At 41.5% G+C, this 21,239-nt stretch overlaps 1 protein-coding gene across 1 annotated transcript in view; it reads left to right on the top strand.

The window, feature by feature from the left end:
- efnb3b (ephrin-B3b) overlaps positions 1–17,312 on the top strand; it is a 66,789-nt gene extending 49,477 nt beyond the window's left edge. Inside the window, exons 3-5 of the mRNA XM_053503945.1 lie at positions 8,769–8,861; positions 12,570–12,638; positions 15,407–17,312. Of these exons, the coding sequence (XP_053359920.1) occupies positions 8,769–8,861; positions 12,570–12,638; positions 15,407–15,834 (590 nt within the window). The 3' untranslated portion in view covers positions 15,835–17,312. The remainder of the gene's footprint in view (positions 1–8,768; positions 8,862–12,569; positions 12,639–15,406) is intronic.
- The last annotated feature ends 3,927 nt before the right edge of the window (positions 17,313–21,239 follow it).

Here is a 21,239-nt window from a genome sequence, read left to right on the forward strand (position 1 = left end):
CCAAAGCAAATTCGCATAATTACTTCAGATCATAACTAAGAAACGACTTAAAAAAAACGAAACAACAACAACCTCCAGCTCCAGAGTAATGCTCCATCTGTTTATCTCTTTCTCAGTCGACCTCTCTCTCTCTCTCTCTCTCTCTCTCTCTCTCTCTCTCTCCTTTTTCCGCTCTGACCTGTGTAAGTCCGTGGACACCTGCTCTGGCTGAGTGTGTTGTTTATTTGTGTTGTTTGTTGTCCTCGTGATTGGCAGATGGAGTGACTGCAGAGTGTGTGTTGGGGTGGAGACGATTACAGGGTCAGGCAGGTTAACGGTTTTCCTCATGGCTTAGCACCCAACCTGGCAGTCCTCCAGCATCTCACTTCTTCTTCCTTTACTCTCTCTCCCTCTCTCTCTCTTACACACATACACACACACATTGTTTTTCCTGGACACTCTACTTACTGCTGTGCAAGATGCCTGTTGTTCATCAGGTGCAGCCAGTACTAATAATGGAACGAGGCGTGTGCAGATACACATTATATACCAAGCTTTAATAGAGCAGGATTGAGGAACATAATGTCAGGACTTCAGTATTAGAAAACAGCACTACATATTGTTATACATATATATACATATATATATATATATATATATATATATATATATACCTTTAGACTTTATATACCATTAAACCCAGGAGAGTTTGGGCATGAGGCAGGGTACACCCCACCCAAGATGCCAATCCATCACAGGGCAAACACACGGCGATTAGCCTAATCTGCATGTTTTTGGACTTTGGGAGGAAGAAACCAGACTAAGAAGATGCAAACTCTATGCACACAGATTCGAGGCGGGAATCAAACCCTCGAACCTGGAGGTTCAATGCGACAGTGCTAACCACTACACCCAATGCTGCCTGCTGTCAGATTCATTAACCACTAATTACAGCATCCATTTGCTCATCCTTAGTAACTGCCTGGTTTACATTAGGGTTTAATGTAGCTAAAAAAGTTTTTTTTGTGGAACGGAACCAGTTAGAAAATACTGTGAGCAGGTATCAGAGCTAGACTGTACACACCGAAAATTTCATCTTTGGGTTTTTCCAGTGTATAAATATTTAGAACAATAAACAGAATCTGACTAAGATATCAGCACACGTACAAGTACACACATTTTGCAGCAAATATTTTCTTTCTGTCATATTCTTCTCCAGTTCATTGTTTAAATGAATAATGTTTTATGTTCTGCATAAGCTTTATTATTAAATATCTAAATCTGTATATTGTGCTTCATATGATATATTATGAAAAGGTCTTTAGCTGTTACAGTATATTTTTGCCATATTCTTCATTCACTATATGACATTATATGATACTTTATATGGGTATTTAGATTAATTAGAGCATTGCAGTAGTCTAATATAGGCCAGCTTGATTAAGGCAAAATCATAATCATGGTCATTTTATTCTTAATATTTGAAAAGATTTAATATCATTTAATGAAATAAAAAATAAAAAAGAAATAAGCGAGAACACCATGGCACAGAATGCAATGTGGCACAGCAATTATTTAATCTTGATTATTCAATTAGATTTCATAATCGTTGGAAGCCAAAATCTTGATTGAAAATAAAATGCGATGAACACACAGTCCAAGTCCATCTTAAGTAGATTGCTCGGATACCGCGGCCATCATGCCGCGCGCTGATCTCACCCCAAAAGGCTGCCTTGAAGTGTAACACAAACGTGGAGGCAATATTTCAAAGTGCGTCCATTAATAATAATGTAACTGCTGGACATCACGTTCTATCATACAATGCAAACGCACGATGCTTATCTACAAGACTGCAGCATGTTAAGTCGAACATATGGTTCCAGTTTGTTTGGATCGTTTCTCTGTTTCTGTCATCTTTTTCATACTTTATTAAAATACTTGGCGAACTTGTGTTACTGCCTCCTTACAAGTCAAACGGCTTGACATATTGAAGTTCCCTTATACGGCGTGCGAGTGTTTTTCGTTCAGATTCATATTTTTAGCATATGTAGGCCTGTCTTTGGGCCTGAAAATAATTTGCAGTGTGTGTGTGTGTGTGTTTTACGTTTCTTGCATGTCTGCAACCAGGTGTCTAAAGAAGTAGCTGGCAGTTCCGTGATGTCCCGAGGCCTGTGCTTTCATACTGGTGGTTAAAAACAAAGAAAACACAGTCCGAGTAGAGAGGGAGATGTGAGATGTAAGAGCATGATGTGAATCAGGCTGTAAAATGAATAAGTTGCTGAGAACGGAAATGTCATGCAAAACAGAGCGGAGATCAACCACGAAACGCACGGCACGTGAGCCGAGTCGCCGGTCCCGGTCTGCCTTCAGAGTGTCTGTGAACACTATATACACGTCTGCTTTCGATTTGGGGATGGGGGTGTGTTTGCGTAAGAGTAAGTATGCGTATCCTCATTTGTAATTATTATTAGGCACATTTATGCTCCAGCGCCAGAGCTGTCACTCTGATATACTCGTATTTACCTCAGGAGGCTACTTTAGCTGTCCCGCGCGCACTTTCTCACACAATCTCTCACTCCCGAAACTCCACTCACTCATGGTCTCGCTGGAGATTTAGCCCTGCGCTTTTACACACTCCCACACACACGAGATTCGTCCCGTTTATTTTTTTTTTTTGTCTCTTTGTCTCCCTGCGTGAAAATTAACCATGGGTTCTTGGCGCAGAAAGAAAAACACGGGTTGTGAGTTTATTATTAATTATTATATTAACAGTTAGCAGATGTATAGGAGTAGCGTATAGGAGTGTAAAACACCATATGTAAAAAATTACATTTAGCCAAAAGTGATACCATGACTCAGGGTGTGTGAACTGAACTAATTATAATGTAGAACAGCAGAGCAATGATGAACTATTGTATTGTATTGTGTTGTATTTCTCTCCTTCTTTTTCATTTCCCATCTTCATCTTATTTCACCCCCCCCCCCCACCTCATTTGTTCACTTGCTGAATTTCCACCCACCCCCTCCCCGCTCCTTCCATCATCATACGACGTTCTCTAACTGTATCGGATGAAGGCTATCACATGCTTCTTCCTCAGAGAGATGTGAAGCTTGTGCATGATTGACAGGACGTGCTGTCCCTCCCTCCCTGAGAGCATGGCCAATTTCTCTCCCTTGGCACATCAGCAGGATTCAAACTCAAGATCTCCTGACAATTTCTTTGCGATATCTTCATTTCTGACTGTGCTGAGCAGAACCGTGTTACATTAGCACGGGAACGTTATTGTTTTTCAGCGCCCGAGACAAACTGCTTGTTTTTCGACAGCGCTGCAAATCACGTGCATTTACGCACCTGCGATTTCCACACCGGCTCCACTCTGTCGTTAAAACCCTCCTTTTAGGGTCGCATAGCAACCATATTTTTTGGGTGTTTATGGCGGGACATTACGATTTGTGCTGATGCCAAGCGTTGTTAATAACTGCTTCTTCACTCTTGTTTTTTGTCCCTGATGCACTTTCGGCTCCGTCTTTTTTTCTTAGCGTGTCCTGTCTGTGTCAGTTTCTAGGCTGCATATCAAATGCAATACTTTTAGTGGGAAACTTACTGGGTAAGATACTTGGACGAGGTGCTAAAACTTTACTAAAATGATGTGCAGCAAGGAGTGTAGGGTGTAACGCATTAGAGTACTTGGATTACTTTTTTGATGTAACTAGTAATCTAACGCGTTAGGTCCACCATTTAACTACTCAGTTATTTAGTTATATTTTCAAAAATGCAATCCGTTATTCAGACAATTCATGTAATCCGTGAACCAGACAGCAGTCATTCCCAATCCATTATTGTGTGTGTGTGTGTGTGTGTGTGTGCGTGTGTATAAAAGTCGCCCTACAAGCCCCGCCCCTGATAATCCGCCCCCCTGCTGTTATACCCCTATCTAATCTATGCGGTTTGACTATGCGAGGGTCGACGCGCGGAAAGATGGAAACCTAAACACAGCGCCAAAACTCGCGGTGAATCATGATGAACCGTACTTACAGCAAACGCGCAATACCGCTAGATGAGATAGGGGTATTAGTAGTTAACAGATTATGGGCCAAACTTGGCTGAGTGATGATGGTAGAATAATTATAAAGGCGCTGACTAAAACAACATGCATGAGGAATCACAAAGGAGCTTTCATTTTCTGCAATGGAAAAGTACTTGAACTAGTTACTTTAATCAGAAAGTATTGCTGTAATGTAACTGATTACTTTTTAAAGACAGTAATTTTGTAATGTAATTAGTTACTTTAAAAATTGACATCTCCCCAACACTGGCGACAACTGTACTGTAGGCAGAAGATGGGGTGAAGCTATTAGAAGGCAGCTGATGTGTAAGTCTGAAAAACAGCGCTGAGCGACTTGAGCTATTACAAGCTTAAAGCCCTACATCATGTACTGCATGGTCAAGTACATCGCGTTTAGTGTGTAAGAATGTAATGCGTACTTAGCTTAGCCGTTTGTGATGCTGCGTCTGCCTTCCTCATACACACACACACACACACACACACACTCTCTCCTCCAGCTGTCCTCAATCTCTTAATTGCTTACGAAGCCTTCGCCGATAGCTTATATCATTTTTACGCATGTGTTGTGTGTGATTTATAAAGTCTTATTTGGTTACAGGAAATATGAAGCAGGAGTCAGGGGTATAAATAGTGAGCCGGAGCGAATGGGAGCTCAGCTCGTCCAGTTCAGTCGACAAAACACACCATAATTCACACACACTGCTGTCTTTACAGCGGTTTTTCCATCGGACTCTGCTCTAACACCGCTACGCCTCTCTCTCTAAACTCAATCCGAACTTTAACCGCAGGATCCAAACAGAAACCGTGTGGCTCTCAATTTTGCAAATGGAATCACTGTTTTGTGTGACGAAGCGTTTTTTGCTTGTGGGAACCAACAAAGAGTCCCCACAGCGTCAGACCTTTCACGTTATCCTTTTATTCCGGGGTCGCTTGTAAAACAAAACGAAAAAACACTCTCTCTCTCACACACACACACACTCACTCGCAGGCGCTTTTTGTACAACTCTATCTACCAGCTAAAATAAGATATATAAAAGCAGAGCACACACACACACACACCCACACACATTTGTGCACATTCATACTCCAACCTCAAGCCCACTTTCACTCCAGTTGTGCTCACACACACGATCTGAACGGCTCTATCAGCAGATGCGGCGCGAGACGTGTTTTGAATTACGTCTGCTTTTGAAGTCGTGATAAGAGCAGAACATGTGTATTCCATTGTGCACCGTTCTGAGTTATGTTGGGTCACACACATCGGCCGTGAGGTTACACAGACACACAGACACACACACGTGTGCAACATACATAAACGCAAAATGTCACGACACAATACGAGCTTCTGATTTAACGCCCTTGTCTGCAATGCTTCATCATGACGGTGGAGTACTTTATACTTCCTCCCTTTATACTTTCAACACACACCAAACACTAGAAGAGCAGAAAGCTAGTGTATTTAGTGCGCCGTTTGTTCTCGCTCCTGTTTCGCCGAGTTTAAGGTAGCTTAGAGGACGAATTTCTGTTATTTGCAGGTATTTGTCAGAAATTCATCACAAAGTCTGTTTTTACCTTAAAGCCTGGCAAAACCATGACCAACGTTCAAGTCAAACTGGGACTTTTGGTTGTGCAGAATAACAGAACTCCCTCTATTTCTCTTGATAAACTCTGGATACACTAATTTGCACTTATTCCAGGGTTTAACTTCTGATTGGATACCATCAAGGTAGACAGATTTCTCAGTACGCTCTGAGCCAGGATCAGGTTCAGTATAAGAGGCTGGCCTCCCAGGAACTCCTTAAATGGCCCAAAGATGTGGAAATGGCTTGGAGAGAGGTCAGAGGATGTGGCAATAACTCCCAGCTGAATTCCTCTAATGTGCAAGTGGTGTTCGTGAATGATTGCGTGTACAGTTCCTACAGACAGATCTGCAAACTCGTGCAAGCTGCCGATGAGTTATTTGTCGAGTTTCAAGGATTAGGCTTCAAAGAGTGCACTGGGCTTCGAGCCACCTCGGCCTGGATCGTCTTTCACTGACATACAGTCTTAAAATATTTGCACCATTCCAATGTTTTACTGGGCTAAGAGTCTCATCACCATCCCACCACAATTTTAGAACCGGTTTGACTTTTTTAACGCCCCTTGAATAAATAAGTTAAAAACCTATGCCATGCTACCATATTTAAAATAATCATCCTATACAATTCCAGTCACCGGGAACTTGTCCTGACTCAACCTCTTTAACGTGTTACAGAGACCTGGGGCATTTATAAAATACATAAAGACCACCACACACACACACACACACACACACACACACACGTGTGCACAGACATACACTAAATGTGAACATAACCGAAATAGTCAGGCTTGGTTATCCCGTTAGCAGTGAGCTAAGTACAGCTGACTGTGCTGTTATTTCATTAGCGTGGCTTTTCCCCTACTCCGCACTCGTCTCCTCTTCGCCTTGCTCGCTTTTCTTGTGTTTATGAGCAGTGACATTCTGCAGGAGCCTCTGTCCTCCCATTTTCTCTACATCCTCCTTTCCCTGCTTATCATCATCATCATCTCAGTTACTCATTTCTCCTCCCTTCCTCAGATTTTCTCTCTCTCTCTCTCTCTCTCTCTCTCTCTCTCTCTCTCTCTCCAATTCTTTTTTCTTTCCTTATTTTTCTTGTTTCGGCACTAACAAACAAGCCACCACAACGTACTACATCTTTCTTTCTTCCCCTTCAATGTCTTTCGCCTGGCATTTTACGCTCCAAGAGTACTTGTTCCACAAATAACCAGTGCCAGGAGTCAGCTTGTTGGCCTCTTTTTATCCTCCTCTCTCTCTCTCTCTCTCTCTCTTTGTATGCCTTCTGTATCTTTCTCTCCATCTCAGTGTTTCCTCTCAGCCCCTCGTGTGTTTGTTTTCCCTATCACTCATGTCAGAAACAGCTTGTCAAAGGCAATCTATGTCTTCGTTTTATCCAGCCCATCCTCTCTCTCTCTCTCTCTCTCTCTCTTTCAATCTCTGTCTTTTTTTTTCATTATCTTCTCTGATTATGTTGTATTTGATCTTTCAACATGTCTGTTCTAAATTCCTATAAATGTGACATGGCTAACAGTCCGCCTAATAAGAAGAGCACTTGTGTACAGTAAGCGTGAGCCCAAAACACACTCCATCGTATAAACACTGATTTATTCATAACGTCGTAGAGTAACCAGTTCCTCCGCGAAAAAGTTGCACATTATTACCTACGAGATTGACCTTTTTCACGTCTAATGACCTTGGCTTTCTGGGTTCTGCGCAGTCATAAAAGCACCGAGCAAAGCTTTTTGATGATGAAGAGGTAGAAAGAAGTCATGAGATCTCGCAGGCAGAACAAAAAAATAAGGAAATAAAAAAACTCTCCTGTGATGTTCAAATGCATTTTAGCTTTTTTTTTTGAATGTTTGACACAAATGTTTCGAATTTAATTCCGTTTAAGTGGTTGTTGTTGTTGTTTTGGATGAAGCGGGAGTGGTGGCGTAGCGTCATAGTTAGCCCGCTTGCGGTTTTAAAGCCTTGGCGTCTGTACAGCTTCCTGATTTACAACGGTGCAAACAACTGTGGCTGGATTTCCTTTGCTAATGTTCAAGGAATGTGCAATGGCACTATGAAGAAATAAACTACAATACCATGTGTTCGTTTGGTCTAGCGGTTTTATTTTGGCAGGCCATTGTTAAGAACGATTATGTGAAATCAACTGGACACTCCAATAACTGTAAATAATGTTCTTTGTCTTTTTTTCTGTTTGTTTGTTTGTTCGTTCAATCTCATTTTTCTCTCTGTAATATTTCTTCCATGTGACCTATTGAACCTCCTGGATATTTTTTCTTTATGCCTTTCTGTGTGTGAGAGAGAAAGAGAGAGAGAGAGTTCTTTTATCACGGTTGATCCTAGGCGTGTGTGCGAACCCTTCAGGCCCTATTTGAGGTCCGAGCTGCGGCGGTTTCTTTTTAAATGGAAAAACGTTGCGCTTTCCAATTGAGACTCTGATAAAGAGAGAAAGAGGGGAACAGTTGACGAGTGCCTCATCTTCATCCTATTTCATTTCGTTCTCTATCTCTTCAGCCTGCAGTAAATACGAACTATATTAATGTGTATATAAAGACATTTCTCCTTCTCTCTCTCTCTCTCTCTCTCTCTTTTTTTCTGTTTGGAGCGTAAACAATTCCTCTCCTTCTTCCCTTTTTTCTCTGCTTATTAAAGTTGCACCAAGGACACCGTGTCCTTAACCAGTCAGTGTTCAAGGTCTGGCTGAGCCTTGCTTTAAGCATTGTTTGGTCCTCTGCTAAGCCAGGTGCAGTCAGGTTTGCGTCTCCAGCATCTCGCTGACCAGGTCAAGGTGTGTGTGCGTGCGTGTGCACGGTATGGCTTACACTCTAGGAAATGAACGTCCTCAAGGGAAGCTCTAAACGAGGGCATTTTTTTTTTTTTTTTGAGTTCTGCAGCCCGGCGCTGATTATCTCCGCACTCCCCGTGTGTGGATTTTAAATGTGAGAGCTGTGACTCAGTGCTGCCGAATGACTGAGTGCGAATGAGCTGTGTGTCATGACAGCAGGGTAAAATATTCCAGGAGAAGGCATCATAAATTCATGTAAATAGTTCACTCATTTGTGTATTCCTTAAATGTCATATATAATAGCTGCGGCTCTAATTTATTCATCCTCGTTCTGTCTGCTCCTCTTCCTCAGCCACATCGGACGGCACGCGTCAGGGGCTGGACAGCATGAGAGGAGGAGTATGTGCCACACAGGGCATGAAGGTGGTGCTCAAAGTTGGACAGAGTAAGTACACAGACTCGCATAGTACACACACACACACACACACACACACATACTACACAAGCTAGGTTGGTGCTGATGTGCAGTGTGCTAGAGTGTGCCATTGCGTTCCACATTTTATTTAAATGGTATCTTAAAGCATGTTTAACCAGATAGATACACAATCTGCGCCTCTATAGTGCTCCCTTACAGTCAGTCGCCGTAATTAGAGTTTGCCGCTCGCCTTATAACGGCGAAACAAGCTTGTAAGAGTCGAGAAGCTTCTCGAGTTGCGGAACATCTTTTATATTTTGCAGTGTCAAATCATTTTCACATTTACCATGACACCGAGCTAAAAATACTGCTGCAGATACACCATGATATGCTAACGAGGGCTCTTGTGTGTCTTTTTGTATTAAACTGAAATGTTTTCACGAAAAAATAAATAAACTGCGGCTTTCAGATTCGCAGAAAATTCTGTTTTTATTCAGAGCAAAGATCAAACCTTCATAACTAGAAGCCAGGAACCTTTCCTATAACTGTGCTGATGACACATCTCTTTTGATTACTACTAGTAAATAGTTCACATTTCCTCCCAAATATTGCATATTTTCAACTGAAGCCTCAATCCGCAATCAGTATGTGTCCTTGCAGGTTTTAGTGGCGTGAACCGGCCATGTGTTTGCCAAGGCATTTTCCTTGGAGTCCTAGAGATGATTGTCCTTGCGTAGGACCTTTGAGGATCCTGGATTGTAGCTAGCGACCTTTACAAAAACTAAATCAATAAATCTTACAGATACTATATCAAGCCCTAGAAAATCTCGCTGAGATGTTTTTATCCTGTTGCAAAAGCTACCAAGTCAAACTTTATGTACTGTAGATGTTTAGCCACTGCAGTGGTAGCTAAGGAATGTACTGGATTATAAATATAATCATACAGTATTTTTGTCAAGGCTTAGCTAAATATAAGGGGCGTTCAAGTCAAACCGGGATAAAAAATTTTGTAAAGGAAGATCTAAAACCGATAAAAATTTCGAACACAGTATAGCGATGAAACTCTCTTACTGAAAATCCATGTTGTCAACTTGTGGAAGAGACACATCTGAACAGTACACAAAATCATTCAATAACACAACTTGGACATTACAGGAACTAAGCCGGGAGTTATTTCCACATCACCTATACAAACCTGACCTCGCTCCAAATTCTCCCTATTGCAAATTTCTTCCTATTGCCATCTCAGGGAGTTTTTCCTTGCCACTGTCACCCTTGGCTTGCTCATCAGAGACATTTCATTCATCATTCATTCATTCATCTCATTATTATCTAGACACATTTTTCTCGCACATATACACTTCCATAAATTTTATTTTCATTTTTGTGAAGCTGCTTAGAGACAATGACCATTGTTAAAAGTGCTATAGAAATATAATTGAAATAGAATTGAATTTCCACGTTTGGGCCGTTAAAGAAGAAGAACCAAAAGTCTTGGTTTGACTTGAACCCCTCTGATAATTTACCAGCAAGTTAATAGCTAGCGAGCTAGCATTCGTTTAACTATTCCATTTTCTCTGTTTCCATTTCAGCCTATTATACAAAAAAGAAACCTGCACATGAATTCACAATCTGACATAATGCAACATTAGGTTACCATGGAAACCATGTATTTTATAAACCTTTCTAGGTTACATGTTGGTGATCAGTAGGTACTGTAGCTTGAGAGTTAATGAGTTAGCTAGTTAGCTAGAGTTGCATGTTATGATTAGGATTTTGTATTTCTTTTTCGTAAGTATTGTAAATATTAAACAGGTTATAAAGCTACAAATTTTTCACTTTATTAAAAAAACAACTTAATAATTTTCAATAATGTTAGCTGAACAACAGCTATAGAACAGTAATGGAATTAACCAGACAAAATTAGCAGATTATGGAAACAAAAGCAGTTCTGAATGGAAGCCGCTGTTCCACTATAAGGCGATGGAAGCCTTTATCAGTTTACCTCAACCTCAAGTTTCTGAATCCTGTCAGGTTCTTGTTGTCATAGTGTAGACATAACAGTGTGTGTGTGTGTGTGTGTGTGCGTGCGTGTGTTTAAAGTGAGGCACACTGCTTGAGTGCTGAGCTATTATCAACCGTAGCAATTGCACAATTGCCTGGTCCTGATTTACACACAGTCATGTAGAGTGAGAAACACACTCTTCACAGCTTCACAGCTAACAACACTATTGGCTAGAATAGTCTTTCTCTATCTGTCTCTGCATCACTCTTGTCTGCCTCCCCGTTTCATATGTCTCTCCATGGCCTATTCTGCAGCTCTACTTCAGCTTTTCCGAATACTGTATCAATTTTTGACATTATTAACATTGTGTATTCAAAATATCCTTCCATCCATCTCTCGCTCTTTTTTTTTTCTTTTTCCTTTTTTCTATCTGTTTCCCAGCTGAAAGGTCACGTCTGTTTTGTTTGTCATCTAAATAGAAGCCTGGTGCAGATTTCTGATGAGATACAATGCACGTACACCCTCTAATACACACTCGCACATGCACACAAACGCATCCACACAGGCATGCTATTCTGAAAACAACAAAAACATGACAGTGGCCCATAAGCTCAAGAGGACCGTGGTAGAACACATCTGATTAGCATCTAAAGCACGTGCCTCTGTCATCATATTCATAAGCACTGCTGTCGACTGATTGAATGCAGAGGGCTTGTGATATTTTTTTTTCATCATTATAGAGAGCGTTGAGTTTGTTTGAGCTTCGCTGGGCAAAGCCATTTAGTAGATTTATGCAGTGGCATGCTTTTAGTCATTGGGTGGGCATAGAGCACATTAAAGGTTGGCAAGTAAAATTTATAGAAACTCTGATTTTCTTTTTTGGTGAAAAATATGGGGCGAAATAATAACAGACTACATTCACATTACAAACTTTTTTGCCAATTATGAGTTGCTTTTATTATTTTGGCTCAGATAAGATTTGCATTTTGATGTAGTCAATATTTGTCTTTAACGCGAACACACCTGTCCATCATACGGTCCTGCATGCATGTCTACCATTCTAAAACACTCATTTTAAACCCTGCTCAGGTTTATTTGTTTGTTTTTTATTTATTTCAATTGAATCAATTCCCAAAAATATCCACAAAATTGTGCAGCACTATGACACCGGATGATAATGATGACAGTGATGTGTGTTTGGAAAACGCCTTGGAAATAAATCCCAGTGTGACAGTTCTCAAAATAACTATGTTTATTTGGACAATATCACTTCAAATCATTCTGATTAGAGATTCCAGCTTAAATGTTTACATGGACTTTGATCTGATGAAGTCCATGATAAGATGTGTGTTTATATGCAAAAATAATTCAATCTAAATGTAACATTTTTTGACATGCGCAGAATGGTCCTGCCGCTGAATAGCGTTTTATCTGCTGAAAATATAAAATATCTAATTTTAATCTAGCTTAGGCTTCCCATCTTTTCTGATAAAACCTACCTTGTGCATTATGATTGGTTACAAGAATGTCCATAATGTGCTTCTTTTTTTACCTTCTCAGTAAGACTTAATATGTCCAACATACCTTCAATGCAACTATTATGATTATTTAAATCGAAATAAACATGATATGATACATGATGTTTTGATTTGAGGTCAATGATGGGGTTGCAGTTTGGATGGCGAGTCTCTTCTCAAGGCCGTCGGTTTCATGTTTTAAATGATTTTCCACAGGTCCCTACGGATTGCCCCCAAAATCTGCCAAACCAGACCAGGCGGGTCATACCAACACCAGAAACCCAGGTAAGATCATAAGCGTTTACCTCCAGACTATTATTAAAACATCCAAAAGAAACAGCCTTGATGCATGCACCACATCCCTCCAAAGACCCAAAATACCGTCTCATGGTCACGGAGAGAAAATCAGGAAAAGAGGCGACATATGGCTCGAGCGAGAGGGAGAACCAGACGACTGCTGGCACGGCAGTTCCGTTTGATATATTCCATCCCTCTATCCCTTCTTGCCTCTCTCTCTCCCTCTCTCTCCTCGGCGTCTGCTGCGAGGCCTGCGAGGCCCGTGCCGGAGGCAGTGTATGGTTTGATAATGGCCGTCCTGGGAGAGGAGAGGGTTGCAGGGAAGAGTGGGAAGCCATTTCAAAGAGTTATTATCGCCATTAGTTTGGCACCCCGTTTTTTTGTTGGTCCAGAGAGATGGCGAGGAAGATAAATAGAGGGAGCGAGAGAGAGAAGATAGACGTAAGGAGGGAGGGCACAAGCGATAGAGGGAGGATGAGGACAGGGATGATTATTAGTCATTCGTTTGTATTTGTCAGAGGTCTGTTCTGTCAAGAACTTCCAGATCAGTTCTTTATCTCTTAGTCCGCCCTCACACTGCTTTCCACATCACTGACACACTCGCACATGCACACATGCTGAGTCACACAAACACACACTAACTCACACATACACATGTTTATTGAGGCAACATGGGGTGAAATTTTTATAGAGCTAAAAAAGTAAGCCACGGTGGGGAGAGGGGGGGGTAGGGAGGGGGCGAGAGAGATAAAGGCCGAGCAGGGGAAGCTGATTTAAGAGGGAGAGACGAGTGACAGGTGAGGAATTTTAAAGTGCAGGAGGGAGGTAAGGAGCAGAAACATGCACTATATACCATCCAGCATTGCTAAAACAGGAAAGGAGTGACACGAGCAAGGACAGGGACAGACAATGATAAAGAAGTGACACTAGATCCTCTTATTCTTTTAGCCTGGGTTCAGCGTAGCAAGTGCCACAGCAACAGGAGCCGTGATTCCGCTGACAGTGACAAGTTACTTGGATTGAGTGGCAATAAATCTAAACGATTGCCTCCAATAAATACCTCATACCAATCCTGAAACTATTCCTTTTTTTTAGTTTTTTAGTGCCTATTTTACACTGTTCTGTGCAAAAACACGGAGGAGATATTTATGACCATAGTTTCATTATTGGCTGGATTTATTACGGTATTAAAAAACATTTTAGACTAAAGTAACACAGTGATACAGATTAATTATACCATCACATTTATGCAGTTTGGCTACTGCCAAGATTTGAGATCAGAACCTTAAAACATCTAGACAGCAGGGCTGGGAAGTATGACAATGTGCTATTGACACTGTAGTAAATTACATCACACTTTTTTCCCCGAGAGCTTCACTGCTTTCATTAGCACTTCTTTTAACACTGGCCAACATCAGTATTTGCACTAAGTAGTAATTAATAGCTGATTGGATGCAGCAGTTTAATTTTCTGTGTTTTGTTTTATTGTGCTGCACTTAAAAAAAAAAAAAAAACTGATTCATAGTGAGTATTAGGGGAAAACGTTTTAAAAAATACAAGCCAAATTGCCCTATTTTGTCGTCTCACCCGCCCTAACAACCTACAAGTAATAAGAGATGAACCTAGAGGATCGTTTGACTCCTGGCTTGCTAGATAGGATGCAGAATTTGTACTTAGGGTGCTGTGAAGTGAGACATGGTCAATAACAGGAACAGACCACGAGCCACAAAGCGAAAGGATGTTAAGAAGTCGGAGGAGGAGGAGGAGGGGGGGGGGGGGGTTGAAGGAGAGAAAGTGAGAAAACAAGAGGAATTGTGTGCAGAATAACGATGTAGCAATCGAACTTGTCTGCAGACAGATCCCCAATATTACTGACCAATCCCCTGCTCGGCTGGAGCTCTTCTGGTCTCCCTGACTACCGCACACACACACACACACACACACACATACAAAATGCTACACGAGAACACATCAAACCTATCACTTAGCAACAGTTGGTCTTTTTTTTTTTTTTTTTTTTACTTTTTATTTAAAATTTTTTTTGGACGTACAGTATTATAAATCTATAATCCGACCCTAACCTTCAACTGCGCAGTCTAATGGCGTGGTGGTTTACCCGCCACACTGTCCATGTTTTACAACCACGGTCACTTCACCCATCTGCTTAATGATGTAGAATGGGCTCTGTGAGATAAAAAGCTATTGCTCATTGTCAATGAGACATGCTCTATTTTCTCCGGATAATCTGTGCTGGAGTTCAGTAGTCACAAACCACTAAGCACTACGACTCATTTGTGTCTGTGTGTGTGAAACTGTTTCCTCAATAAATATACAATAGAATTAACTTTGAAAACTTTGTCTCAATCATTTTCCCAGGTACTGGGAAATCTTTCTAAATCAGCTGTCTTGTAGCTTAATGTCTAGAGGTCCTGGGAGTTTTTATACCCAGGGGCGTTTATTATGATGTCATGTGTATTAATTGATTGCACTTTTAAAGTGTAAAAGTTTTCACATTTCAAAATGCATGTTGCTGCCATAATTAAAACAATCATACTATGAATACTATGTTGTGTTAAATAAATGCAGTGAGGGGTATTTAATATTTTTGGGAGGTTCTTAGCTTTTTTGTATGTTTTTTTCATAAAACATACATTTTATTCAAGATAACTATTGATGTCACTGTACTGAGTAAGGAACAGGAAATTCGCGGTAAAGACGTGGGCCTAACGATCTTCTGATCGCTTCTTGTTTTTCAGGTGGCAGCGGAAACACGACGCATCCTAAAGTGCCTAGTGGGGGCGGAGCCACAGCAGGTGGTGCAAATGGTCCTCTTCCCGCCTCCAACATTGCCCTCATCGCAGGCGCAGCAGGAGGCTCCGCCTTCCTCCTCCTGGTCACTGCAGTGATTTGTGTGGTGTGCTACCGCCGGCGGCACTCCAAGCATTCAGAGTCGCACCACCCGCCGCTTTCTCTCTCATCCCTGACCTCACCTAAGCGCGGGGGCGGAGGAGGGGGCGGGAACAACAACGGCTCCGAGCCGAGCGACATCATCATCCCGCTGCGCACTTCAGACTCGGCCTACTGCCCGCACTACGAGAAGGTCAGTGGGGACTACGGGCACCCAGTCTACATCGTGCAGGAGATGCCACCTCAGAGCCCCGCCAACATCTACTACAAAGTATGAGAACGCGTGCACAGCATTAATGCCAGCCTTCAGTGCCCAGACCACGCCCCCTCACCTACTACCTAAACCATAGCAGTATGAACCGACTTCTCCTGTATCTCAGCAGTCTCAGCTCTGACTGTGAAAGCCCCAAACCCTGTGACTGAAACCCACTAATGCATCCAACCCACACACTCACACACACACACACACACACACATGCGCACACACATACACATACACACGCCCCCTAAACCTCTGACTCTTATAATCAGGAGGAGTGTGTTTTAAGTATTGAGAGGAAAATCCCTATGTGAGGGCTATTTTTTTCTTCTCCCGAGAGCGTGAAGATGCTCTCATCACATTAAACCAGACCCCTTGGAGCAAAAGCGAGAAGCCATGGCTTGTTGTCTCTTGAAGGAGTCCCTGAGGAACGGAAAAAAAAAAAAAAGAATTAAAACAAACTTTAAAAAAAGAAGAGAGTGAGAGACTGACAGTAAACTGACCCTAGACCAGTGTGATGTTACCTGAACTGAACACGTCAATAACTCACAACTAGCAGATTAGTTTGTCCCATTTGTGTTTGTTATTCCTCGGATGAGAGGAGGCGCACCTGGCTCGGCCAATTACAATGCAGTGCCGCCATCACGTGACCCGAGGCCCTGCGTTCGATTCGAGGAGCCATAGCTGCATCGAAGATCTTGTATATTTTAATAACGTGTGCGTATTTTGTGAGTGTGTAGAGTAATAATTATGACACTGCTGTTGCACAGAGTGCGGCGGTAAGTGCGCATACCGTGTGCTTCAGTTACAGCGCGCGCGAGCGTGTGTGTCTATCCGTGAGAGAGAGAGAGAGAGAGAGAGAGAGAGCATTGTACCTGAGTGAATGTGAGTTAGACTGTTTCAAAACCAAAACACAAAAAATGAGCGAATATCAAAAATTGTTTTTTAATCGCTTTCATTCAATATAGAATATAATTATATATGAATATTCAGTAAAATAATTTCTAGATGTCCTTTACCTTTTTTTTTCCCTCAAAATGTAAAACACCGTATCTGTTGTTAGACCATTATTTTGTCCTGCTTTTCTTTTTCTGCGCTTTACAATAAGCTGACCCTATTGTAAGTTAATTTAATACTTCGTATTTCATTTCACAGAGCTTTTCTTTTCTTTTTTTTTTTAATGATTTTTTTTTTGTCCCTAGTCATTCCTCATTTCCCAGGAGTCTCCACTCTTCATGTATATTTTTATAGCTCCTTGTACAATGATGTAGTTTTGAAGCTAGACCTCGTTTTGTGAAAGTGTTGAGGTAGAGGCACAATCTGAGAAGTTTTTTTTTTTGTTATTGGGTTTTTTTAAACGTGCAAAGACACTTTCTTTTTTTTTTACAAAATAAAAAGAAAAAAGAAAGGGGGTTAAGAAAAGAATGCCAGAGCTGCCTATGAAGGAACGAGAAGAGACGAACAAACAGAAGTGCAGGGTAAAGACAAAAAGTGATGGGAGAGGGAGGGATGGGATGGGATGCGGGGGGAGGGGGGGGGGGTCCGCGATGGATGTCGTCAGGATGGGGGTGGATGAAGGGATGGAGGAACACAGGAGGAGAGATGAAGCAACGGAGGTGGGTTTTTAACAGACTTCTTGAAAGAGGTTGTGTGAAACGGGGGCTCGGGAAGCGCGGGATTCTCGACTGAAGCGATGGAAAAGAAAAGGGGATTGACTCGCTCGCTCCGGCTCGGTCGGAAAGAGATGGAAATGGGCTTTCATACACCTGCTCGTACTTTTCCGAGGTGGAAATATTTGAGGCTCAGTTCAAATTCTTTCACTCTCTCACAACACACCTTAGTATAATACAACACACACACACACACACATTCCACAGCCTCAGAAAATTAGAATGCACTTGAAAAGGTGCCATGAGTCTTTCAAGACGCACACATACACTCCGAGTACACAATCAAAACCCATTCTGGATGTCCACATAGACTCTGATTACTTGAAATGAATTCTGATTGGGCTCTCGCACACAAACACCCACCCACCCACCCACACACACACATATATACACACATTTAGATTGCACCCATACATTCCAGGACTGAAGAACACACACACACACACACATACACAAACGACTGTGCCAACGAGAGTCTCGTATATTCAGAATGTGCTCTTTTACATTGCTGTGTGTGCTGATGCTAGAAGATGGTTGTTAAGGTAATGTACGCTACTGCTCGTGTTACAGTTAATCAGTATATCAGGTTTCCTTACTTTATGTTCAAAGGTGCATTGAGACAAAGGACCACACACACACACACACACACACACACACATGCGCACATGAACACATACATGCACATGCACACACACAACCAAATTCATGAACCTTCAGGCCTTGCACCGCTTTTGCCGGTGTGTGTTTAGTGCTCAAGGCGAGACTTGTTTAGAAGTCGGAGTTTTTGTACGAGTGTTTCTGGTGTAACACTGCAGCAACGTGAACAACATTGTTTTTCGTGTCATGTCAATATTCTCTGTTAAAACTTCACAATCAAGTTGTCAGTGTTGCTTTGTTGTTAAGTGACAAATGAGTATGGTGCATTTATTTGTTGGTCAGCTTTCAACATTTCTGTTCATGAAATCCAGAATTGTTTATTTTTTATTTTTCGATAACTTTTTGTTTTGGTTTGGTTTTCTAAGCCATGATTCTGTCCTGTGGATGTGGACTCACAAGTGTGTGTGTGTGGTGTACGAGCAAGCATGCACACACGAAAAGAAAAAAAAAAAACACAAGCCCCAGCATCTGAGGACTACTATACAGTGGCAAAAAAGGCTACCGAAGAGTCTCATCGAACAATGTGGCAAGATCAACGCGGAAGATACTTCTGGAAATACGAACATGTCCGGACTTTGTTTTTTAATGTTGTTTCATCTCTTGTTTTTTTGTGTTTTTTTTTGTATTCCTTTCAGCCTTTCTTCATATGCTTGCTTTCAGCCATGGATGCTGAGACCTGTGTTTTTGCAGGCAGACAAAAAAAAAAAAAGAAAAAACACAAAGGAGTAAAGGAATCAAGAGGAGCGTGGTATTTTTTTCGTTGTAGAGAACGCTTCAGTGTGTGTGCGCAGTGTGTATTCATGTTTCTCTGTGCCAATAGCCAGCAAGCGACGGCCGTTTTAAGGACCTCCGCTCCTCTCCAGTTGCCGTGTTAAGACGTTTGTGGGACACTACATTTGTGTGTGAGATGTTTTCTTTTCATGTGTTCATCCTTCCATCCTCCTCGGCCACCCTCACCACTTCCCTCTCTTTCTTTCCTTGCTTTCCCTCCACCCCATACACACCTCTTAGAAGGAGAGGTTTAAAAAAAAAACCTAGTACATTCCTTTGGAGAAATGTTGATTAAAAAATTGAAAAATTTGTTTAAGCACCAATCTTTGACCTTGCATTATTTTTATGTGGTTGTTTGTGTGTTTGTGTGTGTGTATGTATGGTGTTTGTGTGTGTGTGCGCGTGAAGGGGAGGGATGTCATTTTGAAGATATTTTTATCTGAGTTTCAGCTATTAAGCTGTAGGTGTAGGCATAGGATTCACTGTCTGGGTTAGTAATTATGTAATGGAAGATAATCACAAGGACAGTAAGATAAATGCGTACAGGTCCGAACCAGGCCAAGAAAAAGAACACTTTTTAATTTATGGTTTAATTGATTCACTTTTTTTGTGCAGCCTTCAGGTGATTAGAAGATGAGAATTATCATAAATACATGTGCTGTTTCTGAAATGTCTCTTCAGGCCATAACCACACACAGGAAATTTGTGGAACGTCGTTACAATTTGTGTTATATTTGCAATTTTGCAAAATTCAAAGCCGCTTCATTTCTTTATTACTCTAAATACAGCTCACTTCTAATAGTCACAGTTTATCCCGTAGACACAGCTTTATAACTCCACTACTGGTTACCTTTTTGTTCATGGTTACGGGGGGAAAAAAAAATGTCAGGAAGATAGCAAGATAAATCCACACTAGTGCACAAAGAATGCATGTGGGGAAAACGGGCCATGTGAGGGGGAACGGGAAGGAAGCGTGTCCCGTTCTGGGCGAAATCAGCAAGTTAAGACAGGAAGATATAACTCTTGTTTTATAGGGCAGTCTCAAGACTTTGCACTCAGGGATCCGTGGCAGTGAAAATAAATCCACTTTCAAACACCACCACAGATTTAGGCTATTTCCCTTATTTTTATCCAACTGTTCAAATATTAGGCCACATTATGCTAATATGTATACTCTGCTTTATTTCCCGGAGCTGGGAAAGATTTTTTTTTTCAGCCACAGAACTCCCAACGCTCAGATATAAGATTACATTTTGGATTGCATTATTAGAGCTAGATTTATTACAGGGTTGGATAAAACACGAGCCTGGCAATGCAGGATGAGCAGATTTGATGATTTTAGGCGTACTTTTTTTTTTCACAATTCCTATTGCCTTGTGTGTGTTCATGGTTGCCACGATGCACGTTGAGGCTGTGACGCTTTCCCGTCATGCAGCACTTCATACACACACCACTGTTTTTACTAGGAGGATTAATTAGCATGCTAGGCTGACAGGTGATGTGTTTTTTTACCTGCACAAGGAACAGACAGGTATGTAGAAACACTGATGAAATCGAGTAAAATCAAGTGCAGCGTCAAGCAGCCACATCATTCCCGCTTGCACAACACTCGGTCACCTCGAGGTTAAACGACGAGGGAAAATAAAGACACTAGCCAGGCTTGAATATTTTTGCTTCTTTTTTTATTTATTACTTGTGATGTGAGGATAGGACTCAACTGTTTCTTTGATGAAACGATGGCTGCAAACACAATGTGCTACATTAAAGCGGTTTATCAAGACAGGATGAGGACTATGTCTACACAGATTCCCTGTCACCTGGATTTAAATACTCACTTGTAGGAAAATACGTATAAAAAATGAGTGTATCATTTGTCCCGCTTATTTTAAAACTACAGTTAGATTCTTTTAAAGTTGTCATAACCACCATATCAAAACTATGACACATTTTATAGTTGGAGACCTCCAAAGTCTGAGTTAGTCTGACCACTTGCCAAAACACAAGGCAAACTGGTAGACCATGTTTTCAAGCTGTTCAGATTCTTTTCCAGCTTCCTGTTTTTTTTTTGTTTTTTGTTTGTTTTTTGGGGGGGCGGCAAAAATGTTTCATGAGCATTTGAGATTTCTTTTAACTTCCTTACTGGGTGGCATGCTGGCTTAGTGGTTAGCACACTCGCCTTACACCTGCAGGGTTATGGGTTTGAATGTCACCTCTGGTCCTGTGTGGTCCCATGTGCTCCTGTGGGAGCTTGGATGTTCTCCCCATGAGCAGTTTTCTTCCACACTCTCAAAACATGCAGTTTACATTGATGGGAGTTTGCCCGAA

The sequence above is a fragment of the Clarias gariepinus genome, chromosome 1 (genome assembly GCF_024256425.1).
Source record: "Clarias gariepinus isolate MV-2021 ecotype Netherlands chromosome 1, CGAR_prim_01v2, whole genome shotgun sequence".
NCBI lineage: Eukaryota > Metazoa > Chordata > Actinopteri > Siluriformes > Clariidae > Clarias > Clarias gariepinus.